This window comes from Diplotaxodon limnothrissa, linkage group LG23 (assembly GCF_057381915.1).
Source record: "Diplotaxodon limnothrissa isolate DT_005_m linkage group LG23, D_limnothrissa_male_GT1.1, whole genome shotgun sequence".
Classification (NCBI taxonomy): Eukaryota; Metazoa; Chordata; class Actinopteri; order Cichliformes; family Cichlidae; genus Diplotaxodon; species Diplotaxodon limnothrissa.
In genome coordinates, this window is record NC_140617.1 from 24,508,984 (window position 1) to 24,521,930 (window position 12,947).

At 41.1% G+C, this 12,947-nt stretch overlaps 1 protein-coding gene across 3 annotated transcripts in view; it reads left to right on the top strand.

Annotated features, from left to right (window-relative positions):
- LOC146608113 (nck-associated protein 5-like) overlaps positions 1-12,947 on the top strand; it is a 187,296-nt gene that overhangs the window by 162,829 nt on the left and 11,520 nt on the right. For all 3 annotated transcript variants that reach the window (XM_085347468.1, XM_085347469.1, XM_085347470.1), the window contains 4 exons: positions 5,905-6,228; positions 9,128-9,249; positions 10,949-11,078; positions 11,203-11,378. In XM_085347468.1, coding sequence (XP_085203594.1) covers positions 5,905-6,228; positions 9,128-9,249; positions 10,949-11,078; positions 11,203-11,378 — 752 coding nt within the window. The remainder of the gene's footprint in view (positions 1-5,904; positions 6,229-9,127; positions 9,250-10,948; positions 11,079-11,202; positions 11,379-12,947) is intronic.

The window sequence follows — 12,947 nt, forward strand, 5'->3', positions numbered from 1 at the left end:
CAAACGATTCCCTTATCGATTCCAGTCGCCCTGAATGACATCACCACGTTGCGGAGCGTCATTTACCTGGCAGGAAACATGGCGGCTCAAACGCTCAAAAGTTTGGTTATACTTTACGAGAACGGATTACAACAGGGCAACTTGCAATACTTGCAAAGTAGATATTTCATTTAAGGGAGGAAACATTTGCTCACAAAACACACGATGACCTTAAATGAATGTCGTGTTTTTAATTCCGCTCCGGACTCGTGAATCTCAACCCAGCAGCAGCGGTAACGTTTCCACGTCCTCTCCCGTTAATGCGGCAGGTAAATAATCAACTAACAGTGCATATTATGTTAGTGCGATCTGCCTTATTACAAAACCTGCCATTACTGTGCATTTAGGTGACCATGATGAGAGAGACAGACAGAGTCTGGCTCAGATGCTGGCAGCTCTCGCTGCAGTCTACCGGTAGCGTCTCCTTTCAGGCCAGGATAGACGAATGTCACCGAGCAGTGACTAAGTTTGTGGTAAAAGGCTTGCACCCATGTACCACAGCAGATGCCCTGATCTTTGGTAAGTGAATGTGTTTAATTGTAGGCAGGGACATTACTGCATATTCTTGTGTAATTGCTACAGAATAATTTATGTTATACTTTGTTATTGCTACAGAAGAATATTTATTTTATTATTTTACATTTACAATTTTTTCTCCTGGGGACCCTGTGACCCCCCATTGAAGAGCCATAGGCTGCATCTCTTAAGATCTCACTGTTGGGTTTGTAAGGCCATGTTACTCCTAAATTTCTATCTTGTTCAAAGAGAAGATATAAAACAAAGTTCTAAGCTAATCGACTTTAGTGTTCTCCTTTTTTTTAAAAAAAGAATCGATAAGAGAATCGAATCGTTAAACAGAATCGAAAATGGAATCGTGAAAATCTTATCAATACCCAATCCCTACCCACCGTGGTCTTCTGCTGCTGTTGAGATGCTCTTCTGCATACCTTGGTCATAATGATTGGTTATTGTACTTCCTGTTGCTTTCCTATTAGCTGAATGTAGTCTGGCTATTCTCCTCTAACCTCTGGCATCAACATGCTGTTTTTACCCAGAGAACTACCAAACACTGGATATTTTCTAATTTTTCAGACCATTCCCTGTAAACTCTAGAAACATCTATGTTTTTGAAATACTCAGACCAACAACCATGCCACATTCAAAGTCACTTAACTCGACTTTCTTCCTTATTCTGATGCTCAGTTTGAACTTTAGCAGGTCGTCTTGATCATGTCTACATATCTAAATGCACTGAGTTGTTGCGTTACTTATTAGATTAGATATTTGCATTAATTAGCAATTGAACAGGTGTACCTAACAAAGTGGCCAGGGACTGTAGTTAAGAACTTAGGTGCTAAAGAGTCAGAAAGTTCCTCCAGGAGTTGGTGGAGATCAAAACGGAGCAAAAACAAAACTGAATATTCAAAGGTTTACTAACAATAGCAATAAAGTCTTAGTCTCCAAACGTAATATATTTTAACTAGATGGAAAAGCTGGCCATTGTTCTCTGGGGTTGCATCTTAATTAGTCCTGTTTGTATGCAAAACATGCATGCTGGTGACAGTGAAAAATCTATACATCTGCCAGTTCTCACAATTAAAATAAATGTGTTTGTTAAGGCTGAGTGCAGATGGAAATAATCTCCACAGAAGCACAGAGTTGGCAGATTGAGCTGCGAAGCTACTAATCAATCACAAAATACTTTTGGCTTGAGCCACTAATATTGGGTCTGAGCCATGTCACCAAAAATAAAAATGTTAATTGTCTCTGTATTCTGGTTAACAGGCTGCCTTCTTTACATTCTGCCAACTAAGCGCTTCCCGACAGCCTGAATTAAATATTTAATAAAGGTTCAGCTGTGGCTGCTCGTTGCTTTTCAGCACTGCTATAATGTCACGTCCCTCCAAAGTGCAGCATTCACAGGCTTTAATGCCAGGTAAACACATCAATCATAAAAATAGTTTACATCCAGCCAGTTTATGATGCAAGCAGCTCGAGTTATGAATGTGGGCTTGGAGGTTCACACTGGTCAGTTATTGTACTGTGCATTAGAAGAATTTCCCTCAAGGCAGGTATTTTTTTCCTCATAAAGGGACAATAAATAACGTTTTGACTGACCCGGAGCTCAAAATGACTCTAATACGTCTGCAGAGGTTTGATGGCACTGTTGATCAATACTAATAATTCAGCTATTACTTCACCAGGTGCTGATGTGTGTGGTGTTCAAAACTTACTTTGTAGACTTTTGTTTTTAGAAAATGGCGCTGCCTTTTTAAAACATTTTTAACAAGCACGAAAGTACAAAATAACAGAAAAAGACTGTATTCTTCAGCCAAAGAGGAATAATTTCAACTGGATGTTTGCTCCAGCAACAAAAGAGATAGTACACTCTGTTGTATTAATCCAGCCTTACAATTTCTGTTGTGTTTTTCTTCCTCGAATAAACCCATTTCCACGCAGAGGAGGTATCAATAAGGCAACTCTCTCTGCTCAAACCCTGGAGGTTGTATACAGAAGTGATAGGGAGCTCATGAAAAACTAGATTATGTCCAGTCGTTGTTCCCTCTGGGTAGAATTACTGTGGACCTTGTTATAGTTTGGTTATAGAGGGCATTTTGAACTGCCAGGCTTGGCATTCAATTACACAGCCGTGTAATCTATGGCTCTCTCCGCCTTTCGCTCTCATATACAAGTAAACATCCATGTGCATACGGAGGCTATGACATGCACTGAGATCAGCATTTCTGTTTATTCCAGTACATGTAAGTGTCCTCGAGGGCCTGATAGCAGATACATTTGCAACTAACAGGCCATCTGTGCAATGAACATGGTGTATCTGTACATCCAAACACTTATATAAGGACTCGTTTTCACAGTATGTTGCGAAATCTGCTGAAAGTTGGCGACATGCACCGATTTTTCTTCTCAAAAACTCGCTCAAATATTCCCCTACTTTGTGCATCTATTGGCAATGCTTTTAAATTTAGATAATGTACATTTAAGTAATGTACTTGGCATCCTTGCTAGAAAAACGTCCAAAGAGAAAATGGATAGATGGTATGAGCTTCACATCTAAGTGTAAATATTGTTTTCTGTTTTTCTTTCTAGCGGTAAACTAATTCTGAAGTATGCCCGATTAAGTACTTGCAAATTCTTTTTAAAGCTCACTGTGAAGCACAACAGCGTTGAAAGAAACCCTTTAAGCTTTAGTAACACTGAGAAGCAGAATCTGTAAATATCTACGCATTTCTGAGAGACTGAAGAAAAGAAAGCCTTCAGGTTCGCTTTAAGAGTTTTTAACAACCAATACTTGGAGATGCAGAACTGAAAAAGTCTTGAACTTCCACTGTTTTTTACTTCAGACAACTTTTTAGGAGGTTTACACTCCAGTATCTCCGATCATACTTCTCATCTTTCTTGTGTCCAAGGAACCAGACTTGAGCAATAGTTCTCCAGACTTTCTGAAGGTCTTTCAAAGTGTTTCTTTAGACATTGGCTTCTTTTTCACTCACTGTCAGTCCAGAACGTGTTCTAGGGCTGCTCGATTATGGCAAAAATGATAATCACGATTATTTTCACTGAAATTGAGATCACGATTATTTGACGATATTTATTTAACCCTTTAAGACCTACTATAGAACCAAGTCCACCAGAGCTTATATTATTTTTTTTACATGCTGTAGTGCCATTTGTGGGAGCATTTCAAGTTGCTATACATCAATACAACTGTTATAGCCCATATTTTAATAATATGTATGCATTAAGTCCATAGTAATTACATAAATTGCAAAAAAGTGCAATAAACTACAAAAAAAATTGAAAATCGCTTTTGTTTTGTTTACATATATTTCTACTTGGAGAAATTTAAGAGGCTTATCCCTCAAAATTTTAAATACAATAAAGTTGCAAAAAATAGTTTACAACAACAGGAAATTTATTTTGAGTGTCTTCATAGTTTTATTTTGGAGATACAGCAATTTTTATATACTGCAGGAAAAACAAAAAACAATCCTATGATGCAGATTTGCAAAGAAAACAGCATGTGCATCATTTCACTGTGGGAAGTGTTACCAACAGCTGATAGGAACGGCAAAGCGTGTTTCTGGAATATTATGTTTTTGTTCCTGCAAGCGCTTTTTATGCAATTTTTGCAAAGCTATATGTGGAAGGAAACGGTGACCTAGGACAAGCTGATGGCATCAGATGTAAGTACAACTCCTCCGGTTTCATATGCAAAACAAATTATTGCGCTAGCTTACTCGGTTCAGGTTCTACAGGGATTTAAAAATAGTTACGCAAAACGAAGCGTGCTGCTCTGACCGGCTTTAAAGGGTTAACAATGACTTTAAAAAAATAATATAAAATAGTGTGCAACACCACTGAAGTTTTTTTTTTTTTAAACTCTCTTTTCAACCAACGGCAGTCACTCTCCAAATAACTTCTGCTTAGCTTTCCGAGCTTCCCTCGGGTCCTCTTAATCAGCGGTCTCCAACCTTTTTTGCGCCACGGACCGGTTTATGCCCGACAATATTTTCACGGACCGGCCTTTAAGGTGTCGCGGATAAATTAGGGAGGGGCTAATAATCGGCTCAGTCATTTTTAATGATCGTTGAAAGCCCAGATCGTAATCGTGATTAAAATTCGATTAATTGAGCAGCCCTAACGTGTTCCCAACCATTTTAAAAGGAATGGCTTTGTCTGTTAAGCCACTTAACTCTGACCTATAAGTTATTCAAGCATAAAAAGACTCCTAACTCAATGGATGAACCAGTTTTGTTTTTGTATGTAACAGCCACCTTAGTGAAGAGCCTATTTTACTTTTTTAACTTTGTTATTAGCAGCCTGTCACAAAAACACTTTTTTTCCCCAATTTCTTAAGTACAATCTATGAAAAATACCAAAGATAACTGTACTAGTATGGTATTTTTGCACCAGGTGATTCCCAAAGAGATATTAAGTAAAAACTTGGTCATACCAAATTCCGACTTTCAAGCTCGTTGGAATTCTACACATTTTGGTTTTGCTTTATATGCTGTATTTACATGTATGTTTACACATGCTTCATTAAATCACTATTTCCCATTTTCCTTGCAAAATAGAAAGAAGTGGGGGTGGCTCAAGGCTTTTCCCAGTGCTGTAAATTAATCTGAATCTTTTTGACCCAAGAATTACTTTGACGTAATTATGTAAAACTCTGGCAATGTTTAATATGAGCGTCCACCATTGGAACAGTATACACAGCTGGAAACAAGAAAAAGAATAACAGGTCCCTGGTAAGAAAGCTAATTAATCCTCAGTGGTTTTCAGTGTAACTCAGCAAAAAGTTGCAAACCACTAATAATTAGCCGATGTAACTGTTGGCCATTACCGTTCACAGTTACAAGGGCCTGTGCTGTGCTGAATGGCCATCCATCTGTTCCAGCCTGAGTCAAGGCTCTGCAAACTGTGGTTTCTAAACGACATCCATCTGTTCCTACTCGCTGTCACATCGCCTGATTACAACCCAGCGTGCACTCTGATGAATCCAAGGAGCATGTCCTCGGGTTGCAGCTCAATCGTGTATTTAGTTCAGAATTGCTGGCAGCAGGTGTTTCTTGTGTACTGTGTATATGAGAGCTGTGTGCCTCTCACCATAGTGATAACTACAAATGGGCACCAGAAAGGAGCTTCCAAAAAGTACTGTGTCAGTTTAAAATGTTTTGTTTTCTCTCTTTTTCCATTTACATTGTGTTTTGAACCTGCTACAGATTCCTTGTTTAAACACAACCCTTTCCGCTGCATGTAAATCCAGGTCCTCCTTTTCTTTTCCTGTGTCGTTGTCTCCTGCTTCTCCCAGACGTCACACTCCTCTCCCTGTCACTTTAGGCTTCGGCTGTCAGATGAGAACCCTGGACAGTGGCATCGGCACCTTCCCTCTCCCCGATTCTGTCACCCGGGCCAGCGGTCGCCACATCCCTAAATCTGAATCCAGCCCCGAGGGGGTGACCGGTGGCTCCTCTGAGCTCGATCGGGAGCCTCCCTCTTCTCACCCTGACCCCTCACAACCTGATGTGAAAGTGCCTTCCCTTTCAAAACCCCACCCGCATGTCTCTATGAGCATGGGTCACTCCCTGTCTGACCCCACTGTGACCTGCAGCAACAACAACGCCCAGGACACCCAGAGCCGCCTGCCCAAATTAGCATCCTCAGGTAAGACAGGAATATTAACTGTAAACAAATGCCTCACAACATAGCCTTCTTTTTCCTGTTTGTAGACCCTTTATAGTATTGACCGGTCATTTTAAGTGGAATGGCAACCCATTGAGTCGAGTCCCCTATGGCATCGCAGACAAGTTGTACTCATTGGTGTAGAGTGAATCAGATTGACTGCAACATGATGGGAGTTTCATAGATTAGAAGCAGTTACTTACAAACCTTTGCTGAGAGCGATTGCAGTCAGCCAGAGCTGGTCTCTGATCGTTTGGAGACAGGTTGCCTTCCAATAAGCAACCTGTTTAATTGTCTTGTGATTGAAACTGTTTCCTTAGGAGTTGAAGGCACTGCACGATCAACCTCTGGGGAACCAGTTGGTTGCTGCTAACTACTTGCATTCGGTCACCAAATGCAAAAGAAAAAAATCAATGCAAACACTGGGCACCCACCAATTTTTCCTAAATGGAATGAGGTTGTAGTCCTGAATGGAAATCTGTGGACGATTTTTTTGAAACAGCAGAGATGGCGATTGCCCAAAGAGGCCAACTGTTTGCTTTGAAACAGTCAAAGTGGAGAATACACCCAGCTACTCGTGTTGTTACACTGACATGAGTGCATCGGTATTGGATTAAACACCTAACCAAAATATCAGCCAAGTAAATATGGCTGGCTAGTTTGTGAATCTCTTGGATGAATATTTGATTCCTAGTCAATCTGCCTTTCAGGCCAAATGAACAAATCCACTACAATGACAGCAGTTTCATTTCTGAAGAGTTTCCTTCAATGTTACAAGTGATGGTTGATGAGTTTCTGCAGTATATCTACCTGCAGTAACCCTAGCTTGTGCATTCGCTTGTATAAGCATTACATTTACAACTTGCAGTGCTTCTTAAATCAAAGCAAAGGTGCCAGCCTCATTTATATCTTACAGATAATAGATGTCTGGCTTTATTAATCTAATATATCACTGATACTCATCAGTGCTTTGTACTGTTAGTTTTTTACAGCACTTTTTTTCTTTAAATTAACTTGAAGGTCATCAGAGCTGCCAGGATGTGGCACCACAATAGAAAGAACAGTGCTTTTCATTGTGCTTTTCAGGCTATTCATGTTTTCCATCGAGGTCACAGTGGAAATAAATTTAAATCCATGCCTGTAAACGTTACCATTATTATGTTTGATGGACAAAAAGCCTAGGCTCGAAAGCCTCAGACAGCTTATTTACCTTTCAGGAAGTTAAGTGAAGTATTGAATGTCACTGTACTTTATGTTAATGCATTTTCCTCCTGACTGCTCAAGGGCTCCCGAGGAGCAGACAAGAGGAAGCCGTTTGGTTTATTAAACTCTGATTAAAAGAAGAACCTTGTTTGTTCAGCTAATTCAGAGACTAATCCATCAACACTGACATCTGATACTCAGTTGAGATAGTAGAAAGCCATACACTCCCACTCCCCGAGGAAAACCAACAAATGCAATTAGATAGGCACGTCACCGCAGCCATAGATCATAAAGCACCTTCTGCCTCGGCGTCGGCCATGATGCACGGCAGAACTGCGGAGGGTAGCATGCAATCAGATGGCTAATTAAAGCTACAATAACATGCAGGGATGAGCGCTCACACCCGGAGATTTATGCTTACAAGACATTAGGCGGCATCTCGTTCACCCCAGTGCTGCGGTGTCACTGCAGAGGCAGGAATCTGAGGCAAAACTACAAACATAAAGTGGCTCCTGTTGAGTCTTCCCTGTGAAACAAGTTGATTATGAAAGCCTTAACAGTAAGCTGTGCGTCTTTATCACAGGTTTTACCTCTTTGTCCTTTCCTTCATCATTATAAAAAATTCAAAAAAAGCAAAGGATACCTGAACAGACAGAACATCTGTCACATTGTTTGTTTCGTAATGGGTGAGAGGAAGAAGGGGAAAGGACTTTTATGATCTCCATGCAGATTTCTCAGATGGAGACAGAACACGAGCCAAAAGCAGCCCGTTATTGTAATGCAGCTGAAAGAGAGGTTTCTGAATGCGAGACAATTAAACTGGCGTCTGACAGCACTGGGTAGAGTGATAATAAGACGGCCCGATGTCATTTGGGGACGACAGCTGAAAGCTGTTCTGTTGGCTGCCAGGAGTTGTGGATGGAGCAGTCACAGGGTGGACGCTGTTAATGTTTCATTCAGATATACGAATGGGAAATGGGTTTGTAGCCAGCTGGATAGGTTTCGACTGAATGGATGTACAAGATGTACTCATCCCGTGTTTCATCAGCCTGTCAGCTCAAGGAGAAATTACCACGAGAATTACAGTGGTCTTTCCCTGCTCCACTCCCACGTCTATCTGCCCTACGTCCAAATATGTTGCAGTTTGTAGTTTATAAGTAAAAGTCCTTTTCGATTGTCGCTCTGAAGTATTTGACTGTTCCTCAAATGACTGTCGTGGTAGACTTCTGACTTGCTAGCTTTACAGCTGTTTCTCCTGTTTGTGCGGTAGCATTTAGCTGGCTAACAAACCATTCCGCTTCTGTTTTGTCGCTGAACAGCCTCTAGTTGAATTATTACCACTTTTTGGCAGCAGTGGCACATTACACACTATCAGGCACATCGATTAGCACAGCAAATATATCAATTTTAAGAGAAAAAGTAGTTGCATAACCTATTTGATCACTTATAATTTAATGATTTTTCAAATACTCAAAAATCCTGCGTGTATCTAGTTGCCAGTGGATATTCCACGCTCTGTTTGCACAGGTAATCCACTTGGTCATATGTTAGTTCAGATCTTCTTGTAAAATTCAGTGGTCAGTGTTCGCCACATCACCTTCATCACCTTCATCACCGTCTTATCATGTTTGTTATAAACCTCCTGCCTCATTTCTCTTTTATATCCCCCGATTTCTAGACGCAATCCAGACAAAGAGGTTGAGTTTTTGTGCCCCACGCAGCAACATCTCAGGTTCCACTGAGGACAAAGAGACAGAAGCAGAGAGGAAGATGAAATCCAAGGACCATGATATGCTGGGCGTAAGTCGTTTACATTACACTTAGTCTAAGTTGACATATTTGTGGTTCTTAAAGGGACTCGAGAGATACCCAGACACTGTCTCAAACTTTACACAGTTTCAAAGATGAAATTCTTTCATTAGCTGCAGAGTTGAAAATGGTCATTGCTTGTTTTTGAGGAATGAGGTAATAAAGTGGTGGCCACACACTAGCATTTTTCCCACTAATGTCACCAGGGAGGCTGTATACTTACCAACTGTTGAGGGTAACGTGTTGTGAAGGAGCTTCTTAGAAATATCTGTTTTTGTTGCAGTTAATTGCTTTTGAATTAAGCAGTTACAGTTTTTTAATGCGTTTCTTTAGCGCTGCTAAGCTAGTGAGATGGCAGAAAAGACAGCCTTTTCTTCATGGAAGTATTCACTTTATTTTGAATATATAGTTGAAAGGAGACAATAACTGCATCACAGTGAAATGCAGTGTGTGTGTGTTGAGAAAAATAATGATGGCCGTGCTGCAGCTACAGAGCATCAGTGCCTAGCTTTTAGGTCAGCTGAAACTGTCACTCCAAGGGGGATTAATTAGCTTGTTGCTGATTATGTGGTAGAGGAGAATACATTCAGATGTAGAAGTCCGGTAGGATATACTCCAATCTGACAACATAACCAACATGCACAAGCTAATTATTACCTTTATTTAACCAGTCCCATTGAGATCAAAGAAATCTGGCCAATATCTACAGCATGATGTGCAGTGTACAGATACTCACACAATCACTTCACTGGTTAAAGTGTGTTTAGAATCAGATGTTTCTGCAGTTAGTCCATGTCCAAGGTGCACAGGAAGAAAATTAAAAGAAAAAGAATAACCCAAAAGTACTGTAGACTTTGCTCTCCTCAGCAGGTAAGATCACACAGGCCCAGAGACTGGTCTGCAACCTCGTGGCAACCTCCAGTCATGAGTGAAAAATGCGTATTCTCCTCACTTACGTTTCAGAAGGCTTTTTATTTGACAGTTAATAGTCTCTGTTTCTGGTTTGTGTCACACTTTTCACAGTTTCACTACCATTTAGCAAGTAGTTGAGAAGTGCTTGCAGACTAGTTGGCAACTGTTGCAACCACTAGAGACCAAAGCAATTAAAAGGAGGTTACTCCCCAAGCACAGTAAACCTCTTTGCAACTAGTTTCACCTAGAAAGCAACTTCCAGCAGCCAATTGCCAACAAAGTTATTCTTGGTTGCCAGGGGGGTTGTTGACCAAACTCTAGACCTGTGTGACTGAGGTCTTATAGACCTGGGATTCAAATGGTGCTTTTCTAGGCTTACTGACCGCTCCGCTCCATTTATAGGGTTAGTATAGTTGCTAAGGGGACACTTTGACACTTTGGGATTGGGATCTATGGCTCCCAGCCGGTCTCCAGGCCTTTGTGACTCTGTAACATTACCGACTGTTTTATAATGTTGCAAATAACTTTTAAAAGTAAACTTTCTCAAAACTGTAGGTATCTACATATGAATAACTAAATTTGCTACTGAACTAAAAAAGAGAGAAGCTTAAACACCACTTTGCTTTGCAAAAAGTTAACTTAGTCATGAGGGCTATATTTAAAGTTTTTTCCTGGTATCTTCTCTGTGCAAAAACCAGACTGCATAATAGCGCTCGTATGGCTTTGAAGGCGCGTTATGTCTCTGTTTTAAAATGACTTTTTTGTTGTCCATGAATAGGAAAGAGCCTTGCGAGTGTGCACGTACTCAGGCAGCAGCAGCGACACTGAGACTGAACCCGAGGGGACGGGAAGCACTTTGGGCTCGCCGCAAAAGACCCTGATCAACAGAGCTAAGAGGAATGACTCAGGTGTGGTTGAAAGTTGTAGTCGCTGAATCTTTCATGAAGCTTCCTCAGTCTTTATCTTTTGTAGAAGTTGGATCAAGTTTAACAAAAAATGCCTTTTTTGTGAATCTGTTTCCTGTGTTTCTAGTCGAGCAGAATGAGGACACCCTGAAGAGAAGAAGTGTGGAAAAATCCTTGTCAATCATGGACTACTACCAACACGACATGTTCTCGCACCTGGAGAAGGACAGCAGGAAGATTTCGCAGTACAACCTGCTGCACAAGGAGTCGGCCCTTGATGGAAAAGCTGGAGACAGGCTCAGTGTGAGTATTCAAACTCCTCATTGTTTCCCCGCTAATCAGATTCGCTCATTAACAGCTGTTTTACAGGCTTGCTGCCGATTCCCATCAAGCATTTTATTTGTGTTAAACTTTCCTGTCAAGGAAGCCGTCCAGTAGGTCACTTTCTAAGTGTTTCAATTTAGCGGGTGAATGTTCTGTATATTAATAGTTATTATTGATTGGTAGGCCTCAGAATACCATTAGAAAGAGAAAATGTACTACGCCCTGTGTTTGTTGTTCTAGGATAAATCAATTGGCTCTTAGCGTAGCCCAAAAAGAGGCACTTTAAAGTGTTAAAAGCCATGCAGCTCCCAGATGTATGCTTCTTTATGCAGCATAAAGAGGATGAGTATTGAGTCAGAAAAACGGCGCCTGACCTCAATGAAAGTCTTCCCAGGATGGAAGATGCATAATTTCGCTTTCCTTGCAGCGGAGGCAGAGGGAGGAAGAATAAATTGGACCGTTAGGATTCTCGTATGTCGCAAACTTCGGCAAGGAGACTCCTCAGATGGTCAGACTCCCAAAGCACAAGAGCTCTTTCAAAGTCACTAAAAATCCAAGGTTTTTTCTTTTTTCTTCCCGATAGAGTTGTTTGCGCTCCCAAGGTTTTTCTCTTCGGCCGTTTGGAATCGTTTACAGATTTTCACGGAAAAAATCCGCCTAATTGCTTTCGATCACCTCACCCTCTTGTGTCAGCGGGTATTTGCCTACAAGTATTTAACGCTGCTGAATGACAAATTAGAATCAGAGACCATGAAATGGCCTGCAGCCTGCAATATGCTGGCTCTCTGGGACAAACTCTCTTACAGTGCGCCTGCCCCAGCAGCAGCAGCCCTGACATAAAAATCCATAATTTAAAAAAAAAAGGCCTGAGTCAGCACGACTTTTTAAGAAAAACTATTGTCTATTAGAGATGGGGGAGAAAAATCTCAATTTATGGTGTGGGCTGGTTCTCGACCTCTGAAGTCATCTTGGAATTTAAAATGAGATCAGATCGAATCTATTTGTAATCATTTACACCCACAAATTAGAAAAAATAAACATTTTTTCGAATTTAGATCTCATTCCCACCATTAAACAGTCAAGTTTTGTTGTGCACATGCAGCCTCCATCTGAACCATGCTGCAGATTATTATGACAAATTGCGCTGGGTGTAGGTGATGCAGTGAGTCCAGGGTGATTCAGCAAGTAAACACACACCCGAGTGTCCTGAGAGCGGCACTCGAGCACAAATGAATCCCCCTAAGCTCCGAGGTCAGTTTGCTGACTCTGCCAAGTCAAGCAAAAGCAGCGTTTCGATCAAGTATTACATTATTGTACAGAGGCCGATTCGCCATTTAACAAAGCAAAGTTCAGCGACTCCACTCGAACTACAAGCGAGGAAACAGGAAGAGAGAGATTTCTGATTCCGATCCGAGTCCCGGTGGACAGGCAAAGCATCGAACGGGAAGCTTTTGAAGTGACGCTGTGCGGCCAAGCTGCAAGCACAGCTCCATTAGCCCACACGCAACGGACTCAAACAGGACAAGCAAGGCTGTGTTTGTCTCATCC